The sequence below is a fragment of the Hypanus sabinus genome, chromosome 21 (genome assembly GCF_030144855.1).
Source record: "Hypanus sabinus isolate sHypSab1 chromosome 21, sHypSab1.hap1, whole genome shotgun sequence".
Classification (NCBI taxonomy): domain Eukaryota; kingdom Metazoa; phylum Chordata; class Chondrichthyes; order Myliobatiformes; family Dasyatidae; genus Hypanus; species Hypanus sabinus.
Genome location: NC_082726.1, coordinates 30,252,694 through 30,280,490, shown reverse-complemented (window position 1 = coordinate 30,280,490; position 27,797 = coordinate 30,252,694). Strand labels below are relative to the sequence as shown.

Below are 27,797 nucleotides of genomic sequence, written 5' to 3'. Positions count from 1 at the left end.
AATCTTAGTAATCCCTTAGTTTTCCAAGCTGAATAAGCTTGATCTATAATGGAAGGGTGAAAAAAACAATTAGATACAATAGGACTATTTAAAACGAATTGAGTCAACCCAAAAAATCTCCGAAATTGAAACCATATACGCAATGTATGTTTAACTATCGGGTTGTCAATTCGTTTCGGCAATTTAGAAAGAGCAAAAGGGAGAGAAGTCCCTAAAATAGAACCCAAAGCATAAGCTGATACCGATTTAGTTTCTAAACTCACCCAACAAGGGCCAAAAGATCCACCCCCATCTTTCAACCAACATAACAAATATCTAATATTAACTGCCCAATAGTAAAATCTGAAATTAGGTAATGCTAACCCGCCTTCCTTTTTTGTCTTCTATAAATATGTTTTACCTAACCTGGGATTTTTATACTGCCATATATATGAAGAAATTTTAGAGTCAACATTAGTAAAAAAAGATTTCGGGATAAAAATTGGTATCGCTTGAAAAATATATAAAAACTTAGGTAAAATAACCATCTTAATAGCATTAATCCTACCTATTAGGGATAGAGACAAAGGTGACCACTTAGTAAACAAATCTTTAATCTGATCAATTAAGGGTAAAAAATTAAATCTAAACAAATCTTTATGGTTTTTTGTGATTTTGATCCCTAAATAAGTAAAAGAGTCATTAACTAATTTAAAGGGTAAATTTCCATAAATTGGGACCCATTTATTCAATGGGAACAATTCACTTTTATTAAGATTTAACTTATACCCAGAAAACTCACTAAATTGAGCCAATAATGATAAAACTGCTGGAATGGATTTCTCCGGGTTAGAAATGAATAATAATAAATCATCTGCATACAAAGATAACTTATGAATATCTGTCCCACGATTAATACCCAAAATATCCTGTGATTGTCTGATGGCAATTGCCAAAGGTTCTAAGGCAATGTTAAATAGTAATGGACTAAGAGGACATCCCTGTCTAGTGCCCCGAAATAGGCGAAAAAAGGGAGATCTTTGATTATTGGTAACCACTGAGGCTACTGGAGTATGATAAATCAATTTAATCCATGATATAAATATCGGACTAAAATTAAACTTCTCCAACACATTAAATAAGTAAGGCCATTCAACTCTGATGCTCTCACAACTATGACATTCCTGGAGCTCTGGTGCCTTCATCTTGACTACAAATGATGGACTGTGTGGACGAATTTGACTCAATTATCAAGCAACTGGTTGAATTTCAAGAAAGATATTCCCAGATTTGTTATCCAGAAGTAACAGCTGAGATAGGGGAGGCAATACACCTTTCACATGTGAGGAGCTGAAGCTACTTTTGATACATCTGTTGATTATTGCCTCCACAAGAAATTTGAGATGCACCTCAAGTGTTTCTGTGATAAAAGAAACCCTCAGATTTCTTAAACTTCTTAGCTTTCCTTTATCTATAGAAGTCTATTTAAGCCCTGAACACATTTGCAAACATTACCACACCAGACCTGTTTTATTTTGCTTCAAATGCCAAATGAATTTATTGAACAGATGAATACAGGAATAAATAGTAGCAATATACAATACATTTATTTAAAAATAAATGTTAACTGTTACTTCCTCTAGAGAAACTACTGCATTTTATATATTAAACTGTATATTTTAAAATCAAACTAGAGTACAGCTTTTACATTCTTGTCAATGCAGGAACATACTGTTCTAACCTGAGTTTAGCAAAGATTTAAGTCTCACAGTTTGGTTCAAACAGACAAAATTTAATAACAAATGCATATTTACATAAATTCAAAATATTCTATCAAGTTTATATTAACAAAATGTTATAGTTGTACAGTTTAACCCCTTTGTTAATCCAACACTGCTGAGAAGTTCTCTGGAAGTAAAAACCACAATACCTACTCTAAACAAAATTGATTTAGTCTGCGACAAGAAACAAACATTGATAAGTATTTTCTTGATGGAGAGCTGGTATTCATTTTCTGATGGTGTCAGCACTCCAGAACTCTTGCCCTATTCCATCAAACTCTTCCAGGACAGATACAGCTTAGGTTTGATACAAAGTCAACCTCTCTCCAAAATGTCCTACAAAACACTCCTGCCTTATGCCTGACCTGTGTTGCACAGAACAGAGTTCCCTCTACTCAACAAACACTCCCCGACAGGGCAGATAGGGTGTACACGATTTAAGTAAAGCACTCTATACATTGCTCCATAAATGCATTTTGGCCGGTTCATCTTGGCAAGGACATGGAGTAAAGCACTCTCAAATATTCCCGTGGCTGGTACACCGTGGCCTTGATATAGAGTACACCACTGGTAAAGCCGCTGCTTCACAGTTCCAATGACCCAGGTTCAATCCTAATGCTGTTTGTGTGCAGCCTGCACATCATTGCTGTGAACATCAGATTTTCCTAGATAATTCCTTTTCCTCTCACATCACACAGTGATTAGTAGGTTAAAAGGCCATTGTGAATGGCTCTTGGTGTGTAGGAAGTGGTTGAATCTGGGAGGTTAATTTTATGGGAATGCGGAGACAACAATTGTATTTGTATAAAATAGGTGCTAAATGGTCGAAGGATCAGTTTTCATAATGTATGACTTGGACTCCATCCTGCCTCATTTATAAAATACCATTACACGAGATCTTGGATACACAGGTATTCAGGAGTTGGTAAAATTCAAGGAACAAGTAGTCAGTAGGTTCACTGGAGAAAGGAAATGGGGATAACTGGGGTCTCCGCACTCCAGTTGTGGGAATACTGAATGTATATCCTCCAATGTTTCTCTATTGATGCTGATAATCACTCTAACACCATAAACTGGGAAATAATGAAGTCTGACTAGTCAGCAAATATATCCAAGATTTCTACAGATTTAAAGCAACATTTAACTGACATCTGCCCTTTACTTTGATCATCACCTTCCAAATCTTGTTTCCATCATCTGTGTACATCAGGCCTAACCTCTATTCTTGGATATGCCGCCCTGTCCATGCTGCCCTGCATCTGTCAATATTTCCCTCCTCAAATAAAAACAGCTAATAATGGAGATGCCCATCAGGTCAGGCAGCATCTGTGGAGAGAAAAAAAAGTTAACATTATAGGGACATTAAGTGACCTTATATCAGAACCTCTTCAAATTTGTTTCACCTTTAACATAGCAAGGTGTACTGACATAAAACAGTCGCTCGAGTTAATAAACGATATGCTAGTTAGGCAACCCATGGTGATACCAATGCTCTGATGGAAGTTAATAACCTAACTGTAACGGAAGTTAATAACTATAACACCAAACACAAGTCAAGCTTTTTAACACTGACCTTATCGCACCATTGTGTATTGAGTAAGTACACTGAACACTCCATCAGTGCATTGAGTTTACCCAAATACTTACCATCATCTTTGCCATTATCTTTTCCTTTGTCCCGCTTGTCTTTCTTTGACTTTTTACCTAAAGCCTCCTCTCCAGTTGAAGTACTGGCGACTGGTGTTGTGGGAAGGCTTGAAACTCCTGCCACTTGGCTGCTTCCTGTGGGTACACTGTACATGGTGGGGGCAAGTATGGTGCCAGCACTGCCTGTCAGATCTGTGCCATCACTGAAGCTCTGGTGCTGCAACAACTTCTTTAACAGGAACCTAAGGCAAAGATAAATAAAGAAAAGGATGTAAATATCTCTTTTATTATCAGTTTTATCTCCTTTATACATCTGTAATAGAACCAGATTCAATTCAGAGCTAAAAAAAAAATGGTAAACAACTAATTCTCCAGCTGCAGAGATGGAAGTGCTTGAGAAAGCTCCTTTGATACATTTTCCACTTCCAATCTTAATTCATTAAGTATAAATGTTTCTTTTAACTCTAATGTTTTGATGAAACCATTGTACTGAAAAAATAATCAATTCACTAAAACTTTAGGCCAAAGTTTAGTAACTCAGTGGCAAGTAGCCTGTTATATACAGTCATATAGCACTGAAACAAGTCCTTTGGCACTTCAACTTGTAATGTGTCTCCACGGCCAACCGACTCCAGTTGGCTTCAGGATCCGTTTTCGAGCTTCTCAATTTGGACCTCCTGAGGATCCCAGGTACTCACATTTAATTGACTCTGCCTCCCTTAAACTTACACTTCTTCCCTGACCACCATTCAGGGCCCCAGACAGTCCTTCCAAGTGAAGTGACACTCCACCTGTGAGTCGGCTGGTTTGGTGTACTGCGTCCGGTGCTCCCAGTGTGGCCTTTTCTATATTGGTGAGACCCAACACAGACTGGGAGACCGTTTCGCTGAACACCTACGCTCGGTCCGCCAGAGAAAGCAGGATCTCCCAGTGGCCACACATTTTAATTCCATGTCCCATTCCCATTCTGATATGTCTATCCATGGCCTCCTCTAGTGTCAAGATGAAGCCACAATCAGGTTGGAGGAACACCACCTTATATACCGGCTGGGTAGCCTCCAACCTGATGGCATGAACATTGACTTCTCTAACTTCCGTTAATGCCCCTCCTCCCCTTCTTACCCCATCCCTGACATATTTAGTTGTTTGTTTTTCTCTCTCTCTCTCTGCCCATCACCCTGCCTGTTCTTCATCTCCCTCTGGTGCTCTCCCCTCCCCCTTTCTTTCTCCCGAGGCCTCCCGTCTCATGATCCTTTCCCTTCTCTAGCTCTGTATCACTTTTGCCAATCACCTTTCCAGCTCTTAGCTTCATCCCACCCCCTGCGGTCTTCTCCTATCATTTCGCATTTCCCCCTCCCCCCACTACTTTCAAGTTTCTTGGTATCTTTCCTTTTAGTTAGGCCTGAAAGGTCTCGGCCCGAAACGTCGACAGTGCTTCTCCTTATAGATGCTGCCTGGCCTGCTGTCTTCCACCAGCACTTTGTGTGTGTTTGAATTTCCAGCATCTGCAGATTTCCTCGTTGTTTGCTTTGGCACTTCATGCTTACTCCTGCTCACGTATTCAAATGTGTCCTACGCTAAGGCCCGAGGGAGATTTAAGGAGGAACTACGTGCAAATCTAAAGATTACAGATTGTGGAGGTCCTTTTAGATGGAGTGAATACAAACAAGATGCTGGCCTTCATTAGCTGGGCACAGACACAAGAGCAGGGAGGTGATAGTAGCATTTATAAACACTGAGAGGTCACATCTAGCAGAATGCGTGCAGTATTAGTCACCACAACCATTAAGAAGGGCATGATTGCACTGGAGGGAGTGCAGAGTAGGTTCTTCTTGGATGTTGCCTGGGATAAAGTTTGCTTTCCTTGGACAGAAGAAGTTAAGGGAGGACCTAAAAGAGGTGACAAAAATGATAGAGCCAGAGACATACAGCATGAAAACAAGCCATTTGGTCCACCACATCAATCACAACTACTGGGCACCCACCTGTATGTTGGTTCAGAGTCTTCTATAACTTGATGGTTCAAGTGCTTATACAAGCACTTCTTAATAATTCTGTTTCTACCATCCTCAGGCAGTGTGTTCCAGGTACTCACCACTCTCTGGGTGAAAAGAGTCCCTCTCAGGTCCCTTCTAAATCTCCTACCCCTCACCTTAAATCTATGTCCTTTGGTTTTATCTACCCGAGATGGGGAAAGTTTATACCCCTCATAATTTAATGTATTTCAGTAATCTACCCTCAAACTCCTCTGCTCCAGGGAAAACAGACCAAGCCTCTCGTCATGACTGAGACTCTCCATCCCAGGCAACACTCTAATGAATCTTCTCTGCACCTTCACGTCATGGTGGGTGAGCAGAGACAGAGCCCTGCTCCTTAATGCCTCGATTAATGAAGCAACGTTATTGCTAGACCAATTTTGGATACAATTTGTGAACCTGCACCGGATCTCAAGGGCTCTCGCTGTTGGACCTTGCTGAAAGCCTTACTGAAGTCTACACAAGCCACATCTACTGACAAGCCCTCGTCAATACTGTTCAAAAAATTCAGGTTGATCAGACAGGATCTGCTCTTGACAAAGCTATGCTGGCTATCTTAGATTCCCATCTTTTCAAGTGATCATTAATCTTGTCTCTCAGCAACTTGTTTCTCTAATACCTTACCTACTGATGACGTGCCCGCAGATCAATAATTACCAGGTTCTTCCTTGCTGCCCCTCTTGAAAATGAGAATCACATTCACCATATTTCAGTCATTTGGTACCATAAATGAGGTAATCAAAGATATAAAAAACTTAACAAGAGCCTCAGCTACTGCTTCCCTCTCCTCCCACAGCAGCCTGGGATAATCTCAACTAGCCCTGGGAATTTATCCACTGTTAAGCCTCCTGAGACACTGCGTACTCCTTTTTACTTAAGGAATCTTGTCACATTTCCTTTGTCATCTTATCCACTATAAAACACTATAAAATGCGATAGATAGATATGGTAGATAGTTCATAAGTTTTCCTCATGGTAGGTGTCTCCAAGGTAAAAGGACACAGATTTCAGGTAAAGAACAAAAAATTTAAAGGGAAACAAGAATCCCCCCGGGGTCTTCCCCCCCCCCCCCAAATACAGGGTGGTTGGTTGCAATCTGGAACACACTGTCTAAGAAAGTGGAGGAGACAGAAACTCTATTGTCATTTAAAAACCATCTTGATAAGCATTTGAATCATCAAGACATTGACAGCTGTGGATCAAGTTCTGGCCAATGGGATTAGAATAGATGGGTATTTGCTGGTTGGCATAGACATGTTTGGCCAAAGAGCCTGCTTCTGTGCTAAATGACTGTATACAATTGGCCACTTGGCACCGATTATTATTTCTGTAGATGCTTTGGTCCAAAATTGTAAAGGGCATTGAACTTATTTTGAACAGTACACTACAGTCACTGGTTTCCCATTTTCCAGCTGGCAGGTAATATCCTTAAAGAACTTTCTTACACTTATCATACATTAATTCACCGTCATAGAGCTGTGTACAATGCACTAGGTTATAAAACGACCCAGCACATATAATGATGGACTCTAGTTTGTTTTTGCAATTGGGAACATCTGTGTCCATAGGTTCACCTCCAAGATGTATACCATTCTGACAGAAATATAGCACAAGACCTTCAGTGTGTTTGGGATTAAGTTTGGAACTCTTGGTATTTAGGCAATATTGTCTTCAATAGGGGACAACATGGCTTACCATGAATCAGAATCAGGTTTATTATCACAGTGATGTGCAATTTGTTAACTTGATCTTCTCAAGTACAATTAGGGATAAGCAACACATACAGACTTTGCTGTGACCTTGGATCCAGAATAAAATGTGAATTCAAGTCTCTAGTTTGCCCAAGACATTGCTAATTTTTGCATTGCTAGGATTATAACACTGGAATTATTCAAGAACATCTTCAAGGTCATATACTTAAACATGAACACCCTTATTCAATACAATCTGGGTTGTGTGCTTATATAGAGTCTGTTTATACTGTACAATTATAAGCAGCAGATACATACATTTAGTCAACAATATTTCAGCTTGTGTTTACTACTTCATGCTTGATAGCTGAATGCTGATGGGTTTACAATATCTGAGCTCGATCACTTGTGAAGTTACAAGCTCACAGCTTTCAGGGGAACAGCTTAAGGCCAGTACAGGGCATCACATGGGCATAGCTCCAACAGGCCAGATTTAATCCTAACCTCTAGTGTTATCTGTGTGGAGTTTCCATACTCTAAGCATAGGCTTCCTTGAGTACTGTGGTTTCCTTCCACATTCCAAAGACATTCAGGTAGGTAGGTTAATTGGCCAGAATGTAAGTGGGATGTAGAAGAAATACTGGGGGAGCTAATGGGCATGTGACAGAGAACAGGCTACAAGAAAATAAAGTATGGGGAAGTAACTGATAGTATTGCTGCAGCAGTCAGCATAGACTTGAGGGCGTGAACAGTCTCCTTCTTTGTTACAAGGACACAAACTGCAGCAAAATAGAAAACAAGCTGAATAGCCTATGTAATAGTCACAGGACTAATCACCTGAGATACAACTCTGAGGTACCGGCCTGTAACAATATTCCCTACCTTCTTTCCTCTTTAGTTCGGAAAAACTTCAGTTCCATATAAGCAATTTCATCACACAGAGCAGCATTCTCCTGAAACAGAGTTATCACACCCATAATCAGACACAGCCACTTCATTCCTTATTAACTCTAGTGATGCATTAAGTCCAACGGTCCTAGGATACGACAGGTAATGCCACACATCTGCTGTCTTCACAAGTGAACTCTGTATACTCACCTTACAAATGAAGACTGACAACTGGTGAATGGCTGCATTTACACATGATGGAAGAACCAGAACATGATCAAATATACCTTATTCTCTTCTATTCATAAAATTCTCATCACTCATGGTCCAGTTAAAAGATAATAAATCACAGAATTGTCTGCCATGGCCAGCAGCTGTTCTGCCAGTGTAGACATCGCCAGCTCCTTATTGACCAATTCCATCATCCTATTTTCTTGCTCTTTGCCCATGGCTCTACAAATTATTCCCTCACCAGAGCCATTCCAATTCCCTTTGGAAGGCACTTTTCTTTTTCAATCTTTTTATTGAATTTCATAAATAAAAAAAACATATCATAATATTGAATAGATTATAAGTGCACTAGACTTGAAGTTGAACTAGTAATAAGATAACAATATCTTATTAAAATATCAGCAAAAATCAAACCTATATTAATTATACATGAAAAAGAGTAAGAATAATCATCAAAAGAAATTTTTTTTTTAAAAAAATACAAGAAAAAAAAATATATTGAAAAAAAATTAAACCTAAACTAAACTAACATGGGCAGTAATAACAGTTTATATGTATATGATAGTGTCAAAAACTCCGGAACTCCATACCAGAACAAGAATAAAAAGAGAAAAGGTCTGGAAGAGGCCAAATTAATTCATATGAAATCCCTTTGGAAGGCACTGACTGATCTTGTTACCAGATCACAACTGCTCTCTAATCAACAGAGTTTTCCTCACCACCATCCTTGCTTCTTTTGTTAAATTGTCTTTTACATCTGCTGAGGAGATGGACCTGAAGGTAACTCAAAGATTAGGAAGTAGGAAGATTGGTGTGTATGTAACTGGTGCAGGCGTGTATTTTTAAATCAGAAGATCTTGTTGATAGAAGTTCATTTATCTCGTCAAAATGCTTCTCATGCACTCACTCATCTGAAGACTCAGTCACAAATTAAGATTCTTACTTTCAAAATTCTAATTGGCATTTTCTATTTCCCTTAAGCCTTCACCACTGTTTAACATGACACCAATGACAACAATGTTAGCTCCTTGTGAAGTCACTCAGCAGAGCACTAACATAGAGCTTCTGCATTTCTTCCATTAGATATTTGTACATCACCTCTCACCACACCCCAGGAATCCAAGCGAGCAGGAGTATAAAGGAAATACGAACACTAGCTCAAAGTGCACGGCCATCCAAGCTCATCCACTTGGTACAGCTGCACTGGAAAAACTGCTAAAGACCTCTGGTGCCAAACCTAAATTTGCAAACTGTGGAGAGTAATGGAGCCTGCCTCATGTTTGAAAGAAACCATGTCAGAGGTGTTTGTCAGGATGAGCAAGTTAATGAAAACACTGGTCATCATCACAACACAGTGAATGCAGCAATCACATTAGAATGGGATCTTGAATATGAAGGCATATATCCTAGCTATGGTCATAAGCACTCAAATGACCAGCATCAAAGAGAAGAATACCTCTTTGCCAGCAAGGAAGCAGGAATCTGAAAGCAATGATGGTAACAAGAGGCCATAGAATTGAAAGACTCTGATCAGAAAACTTTTTCTCTTCCATTTACCATCACCTTCACTATCCCTAGTTACACTGCCTGGTGCATGCCCTGATAGCCATGTTGCTGAGATACAGAATAAGTAAGAGCAGACCATATAGTGGCTCCCACAGCCTCCAAAACTGAGGGTATTTGCAAAGCATTCATCTACCTCTGCAAAAGTCATGGTGGTGACCACACTTACAAGCATTAGGTAATGTTGGTGACAAGATGCTGCTGATGGAGGATTGCTTATGTGATTGGAAGCTTGTCATCAGAAGTGGGGAAATTGCTGGAGAAAATTATGAGGGACAGGATCCACCAGAATTTAGATAGACAAGAGTCTGTTTAGAAAGAGTTAACATAAAAGAGTGTTGTTTATGGGAAGATCATAAGACCATAAGACGCAAGAGCAGAATTAAGCCACTCAGCCCATTGAATGTGCTCCATCATTCCATTGTGGCTAATTTATTATCCCTCTCAACCCCATCTCCTGACTTCTCCTCATAACCTCTAATACCCTGACTAATCAAGAATCAAACTCTGTTTTAAAAATACTTAATAACTTAGCCTCCACGGCCATCCAGGGCAATGAATTCCACAGATTCACCACTCATCTCTGTTCTGACTGGATGCACCTCCTCCTGAGGCTGTGCCTCTAGTCCCAGGTTCACCCAGAATAAAAATACATCTTCTCCACATCCACTCTATTTAGGGTTTTCAATATTCCATAGGTCTCAATGAGATCCCCCCACCTTATTTTTATAAACTCTAGCAAGTACAGACCCAGAGCCATCACACTCACCTCATACATTAATCCTTTCATTCTCGGGATTATTCTTGTGCTGGCATTGGAGAAGGTCCAGAGGTTCACATCTTTTCTTTAACAAGGGGCTCAAAACTGCTCTCAATACTCCAAGTGTGGTCTGATGTACATCTTTACTCTTGTGTTCTAGTCCTCACAAAATTAATGCTAATATTGCATTTGCCTTCCTTACCACTGACTCTCAACCTGCAAGTTAACCTTCAGGGACTCCTGCACAAGGACTCCCAGGTCCTTATGCACCACTGATATCTGAATTTTCTCCCTGTTCAGAAAATAATCTACACCTATATTCCTTCTACCAAAGGATTCATGGATTCAAAGGAATTAAAGTACATTTATTATTAATGTATGCAGTATACGACCGAGATTCATCTTCCCCACAGACAGCCATGACGCAAAGAAAACCACGAAACCAGTTCAAAGAAACATCAACCTCCCCCACACACGCAATAAAACAAGTAATGGCAAATGGCAATAAGAACATCAACCCCGCCTTCCTCATGCAAAAGGCAACAAGAAAGAACAAGCAAAGATACAGAATTGAAAAGTCCATATTCAATTCAGCTCAGTGTTCAACATCTGCAGGCCACCCCAATTCAATGTCACCCAAAATAGCATAATATCAACAGAAAAAAGAACAACCAGGAACTACCGTCCAATCCACAAACCTCCGGTACCACTCTCCGACAGCAACAAATGAGAGAGACCATCACATGTAGACAGCTTCAACTGGCAGCAACGAGCGAGAGACGAAGTGCATGACCATACACTTCTCTACACAACATTCCATCTGCCGCTTCTTTGCCTATTCTCCAAATCTGTCCAAGTCCTTCTGCAAATTCCCTGATTCCCGAACATTACCTGACTCTCTGCCTATCATCTGCAATCTTGGCCACAAAGCCATCAATCAATTCCATCATCCAAATCGGTGACATATAATATGAAAAGTGGTCCCAACACCGACCCGTGTAACACCACTAATGTGGAGTGACGTGCAATTTCCCAGTCCTCTAGGATCATTCCAGAATCTAGTGAGTCTTAAAAGTTCATTACTAATGCTCCACAATCTCTTCACCCTCCCTCCTACAGAAATATGGGGTGTAATCCATCAGGTCCAGGTGACTTACTACCTTCAGACCTTTCAGCTTTCCCAGCACCTTCTCCTTAGTTATAGCAATGACACTCAATTCTGTTGCCCGATGCTCTTGAATTTCTGGAATACTACTCGTGTTTTCCAGAGTGAAGACTGGCACAAAATATTTATTAAGTTTGTCTGCCATTTCTTTGTCCCCATTACTACCTCTCCAGTGTCACTTTGCAGTGGTCCAATATCCACTCTAGCTTCTCTTATTCTTTATATACTGTATCTGAAAAACCTTTTGGCTCTTTTATATTATTGGCTAGAATGCCTACATATTCCATCTTTTCTCTCTGTATGGCTATTTTAGTTGCTTCATCCTCCCTTTAGAATACTACTTCATCTTTCGGATGCATTTATCCTATGTGTTCCGAATTGCTAACAGAAACTCAGGCTTTTGCTGTTCTGCCGTCATTCCTGCTAGTATCCCTTTCCAATCAACTTTGGCCAGCCTCTCTTTCATGCCTTTTACTCCACTGTAATAGTGTTTCTATTACATTATATTACAGTAATTCCTTTTACTCTTCTGTAATACAGTACTCTACTGCATCATCTTCTTCTCAAATTGCAGGGTAAATGCTATCATATTATAATCATCACCCAAGGGTCCTTTTACTCTTAGCTCCCTAATCAAATCTGGTTCATTACACAACATCCAATCCAGAATTGTCCAGAGGGCTCAACCACAAGCTGTTCAAAAAAGCTATCTCACAGGCATTCTACAAATTTCCTTTCCTGGGAATTCACATCGACTTGATTTTCCCAATCTACTTGCATAGTGAAATTCCCCATGACTAGATAAGGAAGGGTAGTGCAGTGGATGTTTACTGTTTGGACTTCAGCAAAGCTGTCAACAATGCCCTGCTAGCAAGCTTAGGGGGAATCCAAGAAGTGCTAGTTGTGCCAAAGGGTCTCAGCCTGACACAACGACTGCACTTTTTTTCCATAGATGCTGCCTGGCCTGCTGAGTTCCTCCAGCATTTTGTGTGTTGCTTGGATTTCCAGCATCTGCAGATTTTCTCTTCTTTGATGTTAAAAGCAAGATATGAATGTGAAGACAAAAGGAATAAAGATGGTGCCTCTTAAGAATCCATCACTTTTATAGATAAGAAATTCCTTAGATAAAGATTAACTAGTTAATAGGCTACATAATTAAAACAATTACATCACATGGGTTATGTACTAATTTTAACTAATGAAAAAATGAGAAAGGTGCTATACCACTTTCTGCCAGTAAGCGGAGGTAAACCACCATATATATGAAAAATACATGACTTTGTTTAAAAAATATAAATCTTATAAAAAGTACTATTAAAATTAGTAGTTTCCAACACTGATAAGTGTGAGGTGATGCATTTTCTAAGGTCAGACCAGCACTGGACATACTATGAATGGTGGGGTAATAGGGAGAGTAATGGAACAGAGGAACCTTGGAGTACAAGTGTATACTATATGGAAAACGGATATGGTGAAAAAGGTGTTTAGCATGCTGCCCTTCTTCGGTCAGAGCACTACGCATCAGAGTTGCAACATCATGTGCTGGTCACTTCACTTCAGTCGTTAGTGAGGCTGAATTTGCAGAGTACTGTGTACAGTTTTGGTCACCTTGTTATAGAGAAGATGTGGTTTCTATATAACACACAGAAATAGCACAGACAATATTTACAAAGATCTTACCAGGACTAGAGGGCCTGAGTTATAGGAAGAGGTTAGCCCCAATAGCTCTTTATTCCTTTGAACATAGGAACATAGGAAAATGAGAAGTGAGCTTAGAGAAATGTGAACAGATGTGGACCCAGCACTGACCCCTGCAGCACACTGCTCACCACTGATTGCCATATATCCCAACTCTCTGCTTTCTATTAGTTAAACAATCTTCTATTCATGCTAATATATTGTCCCCCAACTCTATGCATCCTTATTTATGGATAAGTCTTTCTTGTGGCACCTTATCAAACACCTTCTGGAAATCCAAGTAAATAACGTCTATCTGTTCCCCTCTATCCACTGCGCTAGTTATATTCTCAGAGAACTCCAGTAAGTTTGTCAAACAGGACTTGCCTTTGCTGAACCCATGCTGCGTCTGCCTGATGGATCCATTTCTTTCCAGATGCCTCACTTTTTCTTCTTCAGTGATAACTTCAAGCATTTTCCCTAACTACAGATGTTAAGCTAACTGGCCTATAGTTACCTGCCTTCTCCCTACAGCCTTTTTTGAACAGTAGCATGACATTCACCGTCTTCCAATCTGCTGGGACCTGCCCAGAGTCCAGAGAATTTTCAAGTCAAGTCACTTTTTATTGTCATTTTGATCATAACTGCTGGTACAGTACACAGTAAAAATGAGACAACATTTTTTCAGGGCCATGGTGTTACATGGCACAGTACAAAAACTAGACTGAACTACCTAAAAAACACAGGGGAAAAAACACTAGACTACAGACCTACCCAGGACTGCATAAAGTGCACAAAACAGTGCAGGCATTACAATAAATAATAAACAGGACAATAGGGCAGTAAGGTGTCAGTCCAGGCTCTGGGTATTGAGGAGTCTGATAGCTTGAGGGAAGAAACTGTTACATAGTCTGGTCGTGAGAACCTGAATGCTTCGGTGCCTTTTCCCAGACGGCAGGAGATAGAAGAGTTTGTATGAGGGGTGCGTGGGGTCCTTCATAATGCTGTTTGCCTTGTGGATGCAGCGTGTAGTGTATATGTCCGTGATGGTGGGAAGAGAGACCCCGATGATCTTCTCAGCTGACCTCACTGCAGGGTCTTGCAATCCAAGATGGTGCAATTTTCAAACCAGGCAGTGATGTGGCTGCTCAGGATGCTTTCAATACAACCCCTGTAGAATGTGATGAGAATGGGGGGTGGGAGATGGACTTTCCTCAGCCTTCGCAGAAAGCAGAAACATTGCTGGGCTTTCTTTGCAATGGGACTGTTGTTGAGGGACCAGGTGAGATTCTCCACCAGGTGAACACCAAGAAATTTGGTGCTCTTAACGATCTCTACCGAGGAGCACACGATGTTCAGTGGGGAGTGGTCGCTCCATGCCCTCCTGAAGTCAACAACCATCTCTTTTGTTTTGTTCACATTCAGAGACAGGTTGTTGGCTCTGCACCAGTCCGTTAGCCGCTGCACCTCCTCTCTGTAAGCTGACTCATTGTTCTTGCTGATGAGACCCACCACGGTCGTGTTATTGGCGAACTTGATGATGTGGTTCAAGCTGTGTGTTGCAGCACAGTCGTGGGTCAGCAGAGTGAACAGCAGAGGACTGAGCACACAGCTCTGGGGGGCTAATTTTGATAAATTATCACCGAAACCTCTACTATAATTTCTTTCAGTATCCTGAGGTGCACCTGATCAGGACCAAGGGACTCGTCTATCTTCAGGCCCACAAATTTGCTCAGCACTACCTCTTTAGTGATAGTTATTGTATCAAGGTCCTCACATTCCATCGCAAGCAATGAGAGCTGCATAAGGCACTTACGGAAGGTAACAGGATGGCTATGTGTATTGTAGGTCACTGAGGCAAGGTAGGGAAGGGCTCATAGTCAGATGTAGCCAACAATGCATCTTGCACATCCCATTCAGAAATATAACCTATTCCACATTAACCTCCTCATTTGTCTCTCTGAAGAGCCTGCAGTTTACCAGGGAACCATAAACAAACTTTTCTGCTTCCTATACTAAGGAATGCATAGTAATACCAGGCAGGTATGCAGAAACATTTCCCCAGAACAGTCAATGTACCTAAAACACACTTCAGTATTCTTTCAAATCCAAATGAAGGTTATCGACCCAAAACTTCCACTTTCACATTCCTCCATAGATGCTGCCAGACCTGCTGAATTCCTCCATCTCCTTTGTGCATTGATTTCAGTATATCAATGACTTGGATGTGTAACATTTTGGCTGTAGTATTCCTATACTTTATTTAGCAACCCTCCAATCTAGGCCTTCACCATGTAGCCTGCCACCCTTAGTAGCCAGCCTTCAAAACTGCTGCAGTTAAGACCAACCTCAAACTGTTCTTGAGTATCGTAAGTGAGACAGACATCCCCCACCATTTATTGGAATCTAGCCAAAGCAACAGGTCTAACTGCTACCTTATTCTTACTGGTAATATCCTGGAGAAGCTGATGTACCATACAGCCTCCATCACCTGCCTAACAGATAGGTGTACAGATAACAGAGGAACCCTAAAGGTGTAGTAATACACACAGAATGCTGGAGGAACTCAGCTGGCCAGGCAGCATCCACAGAGAAGAGTAAACAGTCAATATTTCGAGCTGAGACCCTTCATTAGGAGTGGACATAACTCTAAAGATGTCTTGAGTGCAGTTCCTGATTGATCCCGGAGCTTCAAAGAGGATTCTCATCTTCAAAGTTTAAGGGAAGAAGCAAACCAACTCCTCAGAAGACAACAGTTTGCAGTAAAAAAAATCAACTACGATGTGCAATATTTATATTAAAATCATACATGCCCCAAATATCAACTTATCTTGGCAATGTTTTGTTGGTGGTATCAGAAGATGACTGAATCTGCAATTAATGTCAATGTCAATCAATAATCAATTAACATTCTTCTGAATTAGCATTGTCCACTCTGAACCCCATCTTGCCTCTGGGACTAATATACAGAGGTAGCACAAAAAGCTATTTTAGCTTCGAAAGAGAGAGCCCCACTATTGCTCTTATCTCAAGAGTTCTGCATTTCTCACTTGTTTCTTCAAAACACTTGCACAGTACTGACATAAAAATACATGTTGATTACATTATTTAGCTCCTCCTCCTACACATGAACCAAATGCACAATTAGTGCTCTACAGCACACTCCACTTGAAGCAGCAGCAATGAGGCTCCTAGGCAGAATGAGGATAATAAGAGAACCACAGGCATGCTAAAAGATTAAACATACCTGGAATAAAACAGAGAAAACTCAAAACCTAACTGTGCCTACTGGAAGCCTGAGGGAGAAAACAAACATGGAGAAGTAATATCTATATAAGGAGTCTGAAGCAAATGTATACTTCTGGCACATCTAGGTTTTTTTAAAACATTATAATCCATTAGGGCTGTATTCTTCTGCAATTTCCTCCCTTCCTCTTGTTTTATCAATTTTTTGGAACCTCATTAGATTGACAATCTACCATCATCATTATGTTCCGTATCGTATGACGTGGGTGATCATGATCAAATGACTATGATTCTTCTTGACAAATCTTTTCTACAGAAGTAGTTTGTCATTGCCTTCTTCTGGGTAGGGTCTTTACAAGATGGGTGACCTCAGAGTTATCAGAGGTTGTCTGTCTGGCATCGGTGGTCACATAACCAAGACTTGTGATACGTACCAGCTACTCATACGACCATCCATCAGCTGCTCTCATGGTTTCACGGGACTCCGATTGGGGAAGGCTAAGCAGGTACTACACCTTGCTCAAGGGTGACCTGCAGGCTAGTTGAGGGAAGAAGTGTCTTACTCCACCTTTGGAGGAGACATACTCTACCCTGCCACCCATGACAAACAAAAATGGCACAATTTGTACAGCAAATACTCACAAAGATCAGAGCTTTTACAGTCTTCCGCAGTCTGAGATACTTAGTCCTGTACTTCTCATTCAGGGCTTTCTTCAGAACTTTCTTCAGTTTAGGTTTGGAGTCCTGGAACATGGAGGGGGAAGGGAAGTTGGGGAGATGGTCCATTAACTGGGGATTAGGATACTCAGTAGGGTGAGTCACAGGCACAAGGAAAGGCTGTGTTGTGTAGCTCGGGAGAAGCTGCTGATGTTCTTTTTCCATCTGAAAGGCAAAGTAAAACCTGATTATACAGAGCCTGGTACCGAGAGCAGCAAAACTTCCTATGGCTGTGCACTTGTACGGCACCTTGAGATGTTTTACCTTACTTCTGGTGTGATACAAACATGTTAATATTTTTAAACAGGGCTATTCTGTGAAAACTAAAATAGACTACCTTCAATAGCTCTATGCATCTAATATGTTCTTCTTAGAACACAAAACATAGAAATCTACAGCACATTACAGGCCCTTCAGCCCACAATGTTCTGCCGACCATGTAACCTACTCCAGAAAATGCCTAGAATTACCCTACCACATAGCTTTCAATTTTTCTAAGCTCCATGTACCTATCTAAAGGTCTCTTAAAAAAAACCCTATTGTATCTGCCTCCATCACTGTTGCCAGCAGTGCATTCCACACACCCACCACTCTCTGTGAAAAATTTAGCCTGACATCCCCTCTGTACCTACTTCCAAGCACCTTAAAACTATACCACCTGTTAGCCATTTCAGCCCTGGGATAAAGCCTCTGGCTATCCACATGATCAAGGCCTCTTATCATCTTATATACCTCTATCAGGTCACCTTTCATCCTCTGTTGCTCCAAGAGAAAAGGCCAAGTTCACTCGACCTAAGGCATGCTCCCCAATCCAGGCAACATCATTCTTATTCCCTAGAACCTGATGATTTAGCTTTATACCTTTCTTCTACTAATCGCCTAGGTATGTCAATGGATTAGTCATCCTGAGTGTTTGCACGTTAATGGGTTACTCAACAATTGAGAGTATTACTGAAAGGTTGCAGCAAAGCTCAGCTATCGATTAAATTCGTCAGAGAGAATGTGCAAGTTCCAAGCAGACAGAACCAGTGATCACAATTTGACTTGAGTCACTGAAGCCATGAAACAGCAGCTCTACCAGCTGTTTCACTGTGTCGCCACTCACAGCTTTAGACTTTTACTCTTTGTTTTAAAGTGCACAAAAATACTGGTTAAATTTTTTTTTAAAGGTTCATTTTATTGAATATTTCTGAAATGTAGTGCTTTGATAGTTTTGGTAAACTCAGCTTCAGCAGAGCCATTAAGATCATTTAAGCACCCATGCATGGTTGCAGAATGGTCCTCTCATATAACTGAATTATCATTGTAGATACAAAGGGGCCTTCTGTGATCCTTGGGGCCATTTCTATACAAACTATACATTTTCCTCCGGCAGCTTGCCATTGACTACACATTATGGAAGAATTATGAGGAAATGTTGAGGTCTTTTCACATAAGATCAGGACTTTTCAGATCTGCATTAACAAAATACTGGCAGCAGCCTTCTAACATGGGTTACAAATACACAGGATAGGATGCACAGTGGGATAAAGAGAGTGTTCTCTGATTTGCAGAATGCAAAATGATATCCCTTAGAGACTTTTATTGAGGGAGTGGGGATAAAAATGAGGGGGACTGGGGTGAGGGGGGGAAGGTAGAGCTTTCCAAGAGGGAATAGAGAGTTTCCTAAATCATACTTACAAACAGATCATACAAGCAATTAGAAAATGGTGGCAAAATAAAACCTGCAGAAACCATAAAACTAGCATTACCTCTCTCCAGTGATGCCAAGTGATTTGCTGAGTATTTCTGGTGTTTATTTGTGAAACAGATTTCAAATAAGAAAATCCCCCATCAAGGGGAGAAGTAAACGAATGATAACCACCACCATGGTAATGAAAATAACACTGGGTAACACACTTACTTGTAGGGCAAATATCCCATTTTTATTCTCCAGCCTCTTGAATCGTCTACTTCCTTTCTGAGTCTATAAGAAAGCAGCAAAGAGAGAACTGATCACACTCAATACATTCTCACCTACAGCATGCACAGAGGAGGATTAGGGCAAACAAGACATCGGCCACTGACAGTCATGCAAACTACATACACAATATTAAGTTATGAGTACATGTACATTATGAGGTTAGCATATACATCCTCACCCCCCACCCCCACCAAGTATCTTCAAATTACAGTGCCTGCTTCTGGTCTTACCTCAACCAACAGCACTCTCATCATCCCTCATAATTCATATAAATATCATTTCATTTGCAACATTGCCCTTTAGCTGGCATCAAAATATGATTCAACTGAGTGGTATTCAGTGCAACACATTTAATGAAACGCAATTAATGTGATATAATGAATACTTTTTTCTCAATTTAATCACGGCCTTCCAATTTAGAAAAGTTCACATTTTTAGAAGCCAGTGGAAAGAATTTTTTTCCAGAAGCTTAGGAGATCATCTATAGCAATGATTAATATACATTTGATTTTCATTCAGACAGCAAATGTTTCTGACTGAACTGGCCTGGTGTTTGATGTGGAAGTGAACCCAAAATCTCAGATCATTGGCTGGAGCAGAAACCTACCTTGTTTTTACAGAATTCCTATGTTCAAGCCAGGTCCTCATTGACTCTGTGCACCATCTACCCTGAACAACAGGACCCTTTCAGGACTATTTTGTGTCACCTAGCAAATATGACCAAACACTTCTAATGTGTAGTAACAGCCCAGTCAGTACACGGCTAGAGAGAGTTGGTAACTAATGGAATTAATAAACTCTACAGTATGCATGCCTTGAACTGAATGCAGAAATTAAGCAAGAAAACTGGAAGAAAGCAAAAATCATTAAAATAAGACAGGACCTGGTAAAAGTTAACAGGCAGCATCTACTTGCAGTTAAGTTTGCATCTGCACTGTGGGTAGCATTCAAAGGAGAAATAACGAGAGTTCAGGGTCAACATGTTCCTACAAGGATGAAAGCCAAGCATAACAAATACAGGAAACTCTGGAGTTCAAGGAACATCAAATATTGAATAAAGAGATGAAAAGGAAGTTTGTGGTATGAATAGGAGACCAATCAAGAGTATAAAAAGTGTAGGGAGACACTTAAAAAGGAATTATGAGGGCATATACAAGGGTGTTTTGAATACTTACCAATGGCAAAATAACAACCTGAGAAAGAATAGTACCATTATGAACCACATGAGCAATCTATGGACATAGCCACAAAGAGAGAAAAGATTCTAAATGGATATCCTTCATTAGTATTTATAAGAAATGAGCTTTGAAGTTGGAGAAGTCAGCAGAGAAGGTAAAATTTCCATAAAAATGGTACTTGATACCTTAGCAGGCTTTAAAGATAGATAAGGTAACAGGGCTACATGAGATTTACTCCAGGGTGCAACGGGAGACAAGAGAAAAGATTGCTAGGACTCTGACTGAGGTTTTTAAACTTTTGCTGGCTACACGCCCCACTTTTCAAGAAAGGCAGCAGGAAAAAACTTGATATCTACAGATGCACTTTGGTAAAAGGAATAATAGTGCAGACTAATATCTAAATGGGGAGGAGGTTCAAACATCAGAGGTGCAGAGGGACTTAAGAGTCCTCATGCAAGACTCTAAGAAGGTTAAGTTACAGGTTGAGTCTGTGGTAAAGGTGGCAAGTGCAACATTGGCATTTATTTCAAGGGGAACAGAATATAAAAACAAGGAGATAATGCTGACACTTTATAAGACACTAATCAGCCCCCACTTGGAGTATTCTCAAGCCTTGAGCCCCATATCTCAGAAAGGATGTTTTGTCATTGGAGAGAGTCCACAGCAGGTTCGCAAGGATGATCCTGGGAATGAAGAGGTTATATAAGGAGCATTTGGGCCTGTACTCACTGGAATTTGGAAGAATGCGGGGATATCTCATTGAAACCTACCGAACGTTGAAAGAACTCGATAAGGTGGATGTGGAAAGGATGTTTCCTATGGTAGGGGTATCCAGAACTAGAAAACACCACCTCAAAATTGATGGGCAACATTTTAGAACAGAGGTAAGAAGGAATTTTTTAGCCAGAGTAGTGAGTCTGTAGAATGCTCTGCCACAGACTGCAGTGGAGGCCAAGTCCGTGTGTATTTTTAAGGTTTCCTGATAGTCAGGGCATCAAAGGATATGGTGAGAAGGCAAATGTGTGGGGTTGAGTGGGATCTGGGATCAAGCATGATGGAATGGCGGAGCAGACTCAAAGGGCTGAATGACCCTAAATCTGCTCCTCTATCTTATGGTTTTATACAGACCCGAGAGCCTAACATCAGTAGTAGGGAAGGTAATAGATAAAAGTACTGAGGGATATGATTAATGATTTCTTGAAACTAAACATAGCCGACCTGGCTTTTTCAAGGTCAAATCTTGCCTGATTAATCTGATTTAATTTTTTGAAGAGGTAACATAAATGTATTAATGAGATGAGTACAAAAGATGCAATTTACATCAACTTCAGGAAGGCCCATGAGAAGCTGGTTTAAATGGTTAGGGCCCATGGAATCAAGGGCAAGAAGACAGTGAGTGTTGTTAGTGGGCTGTTTTTCAGATTGGATTTCAGTGTGTTGCTCCTCCAACCTGAGAGTGGCCTCAACCTGACAGAATGGGAGGCCATGGACCAACATGTCGGAATTGGAATGGGAAGTAATACTAATATGGGCGGCCACCAGGAAATCCCACCTGTTAGGGTAGACAGAGCAAAGGTACTCGACACACCAGCTGTGTCTCACCCACTGACGTATAGGAGGCTACACCAGGAGTACTGGATACAGTAGATGACTCCTACAGTCTTGCAGGTGAAGTACTGTCTCATTTGGAAGGACTGTTTGGGACCCTGAATGGTGGGAGGGAGGAGGTGAAGAGGCAGGTGTAGCACTTATCCAGCTTGCAAGGTGAAATGCAGGAGGGAGATCAGCAGGGTGTGAAGAGTGGACAGAAAAGTACCGCAGGGTGCTGTGAATCTTCTGTTTATAAGATGCACAAACATTGGTGGGGTTCTTGATGGCATGGAGGCTAATTTTAGGCTAAAAGGTTACATGAATGTATCAGTGAAATGGATTGAGAAGTAGCAGATGGAGTTTAACCCACATAAGTGTGAGGTGACGCATTTCTGAAGTACTAATGAACCATGAATAGTAGAATCCTAGAGTAGTAAAGAACAGAAAGACCAAGTTAATCGATCCTTGCAGGTGGCAACACAGGTAGTTAAAATGGTTAAGAAGGCAGATCCGTGCTGGCCTTCATTTGTACAGGAATTGAATACAATAGCAAGGAGGTTATGTTTAACTTTATAAAACATTAGTCAGATCACAGCTGTAGTAGTGTACCTTTTCGTCACCACGCTATAGGAACGATAATATTAGCCCTGCAAAGGGTGCAGAGATTCATCCAGGTGTCATATGGAGAGAGCACTTCATTTATGAGGAGAGACTAATAAGGCAATACCCTTTACTCTGGAGTGGAGGAGGTTAAGAGGGACAAGATTGAGGAAAATAAAATTATGATTTATGAATAGGGTAAACTGTACTGAACTATGCATACATCAGGAAGAGATAAACCTTGAGCACATAGTTTCAAGGTAAAGGATAAAGGATTTAGAGGATCTAAGGAGGACTTTTTTTTCATCCAGAGAGTGGCAAGTAGTTTGAATACACTGTCTGAGAGAATGATGGAGGCAGAGTTGTGGACAGCATTTAAGAAGGGTCTAGAAAAGCACTTAAATTGGCAAGGCATGGGATAATTCAGATGTGTCCTCACTGGTCGCTTAGATGTGATGTGTTGAATGTCCTGTTTACATGGTGTAGGACTTGATAACTGAAATTACTAAGTTAAACCCAGAAGTAAAATAGCTCAAAAGAACTGGGTTGGTTCAGATCTTCACCAGCTTAGTGCATCAGTCCTGTCCCCTCTCAGGGTAAGTATCATCACTTCCATGGTAGGGTGACTAGAACTATGACACAAGTCAGACTTCATCTTACAGCAATCATTATGGAGCATTGCAAACAGAATCTTTCACCAAAAGAAGGAAAACCATTGTTGGTGCAAATTCAGACAGAAACAACAAAAATGCCTACCTCTCGATAGAGGACAGCTTCCAGGCTGGATTTAGAGCTGCAAGGATGAAAAACAAGACATTCAGTGAGTAGTGAAAGATACTTCAATACTGGCATTGCTACAGATGCTTTACATTATAGCAGGAGAATGGCAACGAAAGGTTTTTTTTGCTGTGGACTGTCAGAGTCACTGAGCCAAATGGCATCCCTCTCTTTCTGTCTCAGAGCTGTTCTACAATCCTAAGACCACAAGAAGCTGAAAGATAAGGCCATTCAGCCCTTCAAGCCTATCTTGCCATTCAGTAAGATCATAGTTGATCTGATATTCCTCAAATCCACCTTCCTACTTTTTCAACACAACCCTTAATGCCCTTACCAACTAGAAATCTGTCTCAGGTTTAACTATACCCACAGTGTGCCCACAGATGTCGGTGGCAAAAGGTTCTGAAGACTCTCAGGACACTGAATTCCTTCCTCAGTCTGAAGTAGATGTCCTCTTTTTCAGGAATCTCCCATCTCTCATTAGAGAATACTCTCTCTCAGCATTTACCCTGTTTAGCCCCCAACAACTGGAAGTTTTTTTTAAATAAAATTGTCCCACATTCTTCTGAACACTATTTAGTAGAGATCCATTGTTTAATTCTGCCTCAATTGGCAGTCCCTACATACCAAAGACCATCCAGTGATCCTCCACAAAATTAAATAGCATCTTTTCTTAATTGGGATGCTAAGCTATTCACAGTATTCTAGACACAGCCCCACAAGAGCTTCAGGCAGACGCAATAAGACTTCCCTATTTTGTATTCCGACTGCCTTGAGGTAATGGCAAGTATTCCTTCTGTTCTTGTTCACTAAAACTGTTTCATGCATAGGAGCCCAATCTCAGTTTCTGAAGCTTTTCCATCATTTAAATATTAATATTTATTGTTCCTTACAAGATAAAAACTTCACAGTTTACCATATTTTACAGCATTTGGTAATGTTTTCCCCAATCTACTATCCAATCATTACCTCTGTCTGTATCTCTTTCCAGCTGGTGTTTTCACTTACTTTTGTTCTGTCAACAAATTTGACTGCTGTACATTTTCCTCCTTTCTCCAATATACATTGTAAACAGCTCTAAACAACCCTTAAAACTCTTCCTCCATGCTGCGATATGTAATTGGTGAGTGCCATGAATTACCTCTTTAAATGCTTGCTATTATTGCTTCCCCGTTTTTTTCTTACTAATCAATGCAACTCACCCATTTTAGCCAAAACCATAATCATGTTCCAGTGTATAATCCTTTATTTATATTAAACGGTTTCTAATCCGAGTTTCTTGTACTTAAACGGATTATAAGACCTTATAATGCCTAGATTTTTACTTCCTATGGTATATTTTATTTTGAGGTAATTTATTAAATGTGCCTCATTACCTATTCATTACATGATCTGAGATAGCTTAATTGCTTGACTCCATAACCTGAAATCACTCTATAAATTAATTGTTGTAGGCTACCTTTCTAACTTGATTAACCAAAAAAAAATTAAGATTAAAGTTCTCCTCTTAAATTATCACATTATTTGTTGATTTCTTTTCTTTTCTACACTGCAGCTACAATTTCCAGTTCCAAATGATACTTCGATAGTCTTAGCTTAGAGTAAAAAGTACTGCACATCCTTTTTTCCTCTTGCCCCACCCACCCCAAGTAACTTAAAATATTCCAAGCTTAAATCATTTCTCAAACCATACATATTTCCAGATGTCGAACCATTACAATTTCTGAACAGGAGATTAGAGGATTATCAGAGTGTTATTGTACCTCTGCACATTCATTCATTGTGTCGGTCATATGTTCTCCTTGCTCCTCTAAACGTGCATCACCTCACAAGTCAGGATTGATTTCCATCTGCCATTGCTCTGCCAGTCTTACCAACTGATTAATATCATTACTTATTTGAAGACCATCCTCCTCATTACAAGAAGCACTATTTTTTGTGTCATCTGTAAAATTACCAAACCTTACTGCTTCATTCACATCCAAATCACTAATATACACTCAGTGGGTACTCGATTAGATACCTATTGTACCTAATAAAGTGGCACCCAAGTGTATGTTTGAGATCTTCTGCTGCTGTAGCCCATCCACTTCAAGGTTCAATGTGCTATGCATTCAGAGATGCGCTTCTGCATACCTCTATTATAACATGGCTATTTGAGTTACTGTCACCTTGAACTACTTTGGCCATTCTCATCAACCTCTCTCATTAATAAGGAGTTTTTGCCCACAGAATTGCTACTCACTATTTTTTTTGTTTTCACGTCATACTTTGTGAGCTCCAGTCTGTGGTATGTGAAAAATGCAGGAAATCAGCAATTTCTGAGATACTCAAACCACCTAGTTTGGCACCAATAATTATTCCACAGTCAAAGTCACTTAGATCACATTTTTTCCCCATTGTGATGTTTGGTCCGAATAACTGAACCTCTTGACCATGTATGTATGTTTTAATGCATTGAATTGCTACCACAGGATTGGCTGATTAAATATTTGTATTAATGAGAAGGTGGCTACTTAGTGTATAAAACCAATATTAAGGGTCCAGGCATCAATCCCTGTGATTCCACAGGTTTCCAATCATACAAAAGCTCTAAACCATCAATATCCACCAAACCAATATTGGATCCAATATGCCATCTGACTTTAGATCCCATGAACTTGGAATTTGTTAAACTCTCTATAGACCACTAACCCCAGTCTTCAGTGAATTCTACACATTCCCTGGTCACCTTCTTCTCCATAATACACTTAATACGCTTTGGGATTCCCCTTAATTTGCTTGCTAGAGTTATTTCTTGTCTACTTTTTCCACTTCTAAATATTATTAAGTATCCTCATATACTTTCTGTGCTCCACAACCTCCATATTTTTCATATCTTGATCACATGCTTCACTTTTTCCTTTACCCAATCCTCTATTCCTTGATATGCAGGGTTCCTTAGACCTACTGCCCTCGCATTTCAGCCTCATGCAAACATCATGTTTTGAAATGCTCATTATTTCTCTTTTAAAATACCCCTACTTGTCGGGTGTAAACTTCCAGCAAGTAATGGTTCAGTCCATCTTGAAAGGTCTTTACTAACTGTATTACTTCATCAGTTCAGGACATCAAGTTCGGGATCATTCTGACTCCTTTCTATTGCTACCTAAAAATGTAGAGCAGTACCCGATATCTCCAAAAAAAATTCTCACTGATATCCAAGGTTCAGCACTGCCTCTTCTCTACTGAGGTGATATCTATACACCTGCTCCTCTATCTCCTGTTGGCTGTGAGAAAAACTGTAGCATATCCCACCAAAGTAATCACCATCTTTTTGTTCCCAAGCTCTAGTCATAAGGTCTCACTTCAAGAGTCTCTAGCATATCCTCTTCCAAGAGGGTATTCAGGGAAAGAGTAGAACCCAAGGGACAAGGTGAGTATAGAGATTTAGAATCTTTTATTCCTTACAGCCAGACAATGTGAGTGATGTCTTAAATAAATTCTTCTGTCCTAAGGAGGATATTGTAGATGCAGTGATGGACTACTAGGTCAATATGGTAGTACCACCACTATATTAACACCTTTCTTCCATCACACCTGAAGTCACAGTCCTGCACCATATCTCCCTGATAGCATGATATCATATTCTCATGCATAAACAGTCAGAGTTCATTTGCCTTCTCAAGTCTTACATTAAATCTAGATACAATCTAGTCTAGCATTTTCTGCACATATATACTTTATCATATCCTTGCGTGCTTTGCATACTGGACTCAATTTCCCTTCTACGTTTGACTGCACCTCTCCCCCCTACTGTGACTCATTTCCCTGCTAAATTAGATTAAACCCACACCAAAGCATTAGCAAATTTCACTGCAGGGCATTGCCCCCATTGTGGTTCAGGTGCAACTTATGCAGCTGATTCATGTAACTTCTCCAGAACTGGCTCCAGTGACCCAAATCATAATGGGTTTTGATAAATATTTGCAGACTATTTTAAATATTTGGCTGCAACCAGAGGACAATCATTTAAAATAATCTGCAAAAAGAGGGAAGGTGAGGAAAATATCTTATTCATTGAAACCTGAAATATGCTAAGTGAAAAGATGGCAGGAGCATTTCATAAATATTAAAAGGAAAAGGGATAAGGGGCAAAAGGGGGCCCTTCTGCATTATGTGTCTACACTTCTGGGAAGTGGAATTAGAACAATATGAAAAACACAAAACAGTGATCAGTCAAAGAAACCAGAAATTGAAAGTAAGGATGCTGCTCCAGTGGTGGAATGATGTCACCGATCAGATACAGAACAGTGAATCAGCCACTCA

At 40.3% G+C, this 27,797-nt stretch overlaps 1 protein-coding gene across 5 annotated transcripts in view; it reads right to left on the bottom strand.

Moving 5' to 3' along the window:
• Positions 1-1,503: 1,503 nt before the first annotated feature.
• The window catches only part of tbrg1 (transforming growth factor beta regulator 1), a 49,911-nt gene continuing 23,617 nt past the window's right edge, over positions 1,504-27,797 (bottom strand). For 2 of the 5 annotated variants that reach the window (XM_059946216.1, XM_059946215.1), the window contains 5 exons: positions 23,469-23,505; positions 19,285-19,347; positions 17,307-17,546; positions 8,017-8,087; positions 1,504-3,649 (listed from right to left, as the gene is read on the bottom strand). In XM_059946216.1, the coding sequence (XP_059802199.1) occupies positions 3,295-3,649; positions 8,017-8,087; positions 17,307-17,546; positions 19,285-19,347; positions 23,469-23,505 (766 nt within the window). In that variant the 3' untranslated portion in view covers positions 1,504-3,294. The remainder of the gene's footprint in view (positions 3,650-8,016; positions 8,088-17,306; positions 17,547-19,284; positions 19,348-23,468; positions 23,506-27,797) is intronic. The other 3 variants (XM_059946220.1, XM_059946217.1, XM_059946219.1) reach the window with 2 other exon arrangements.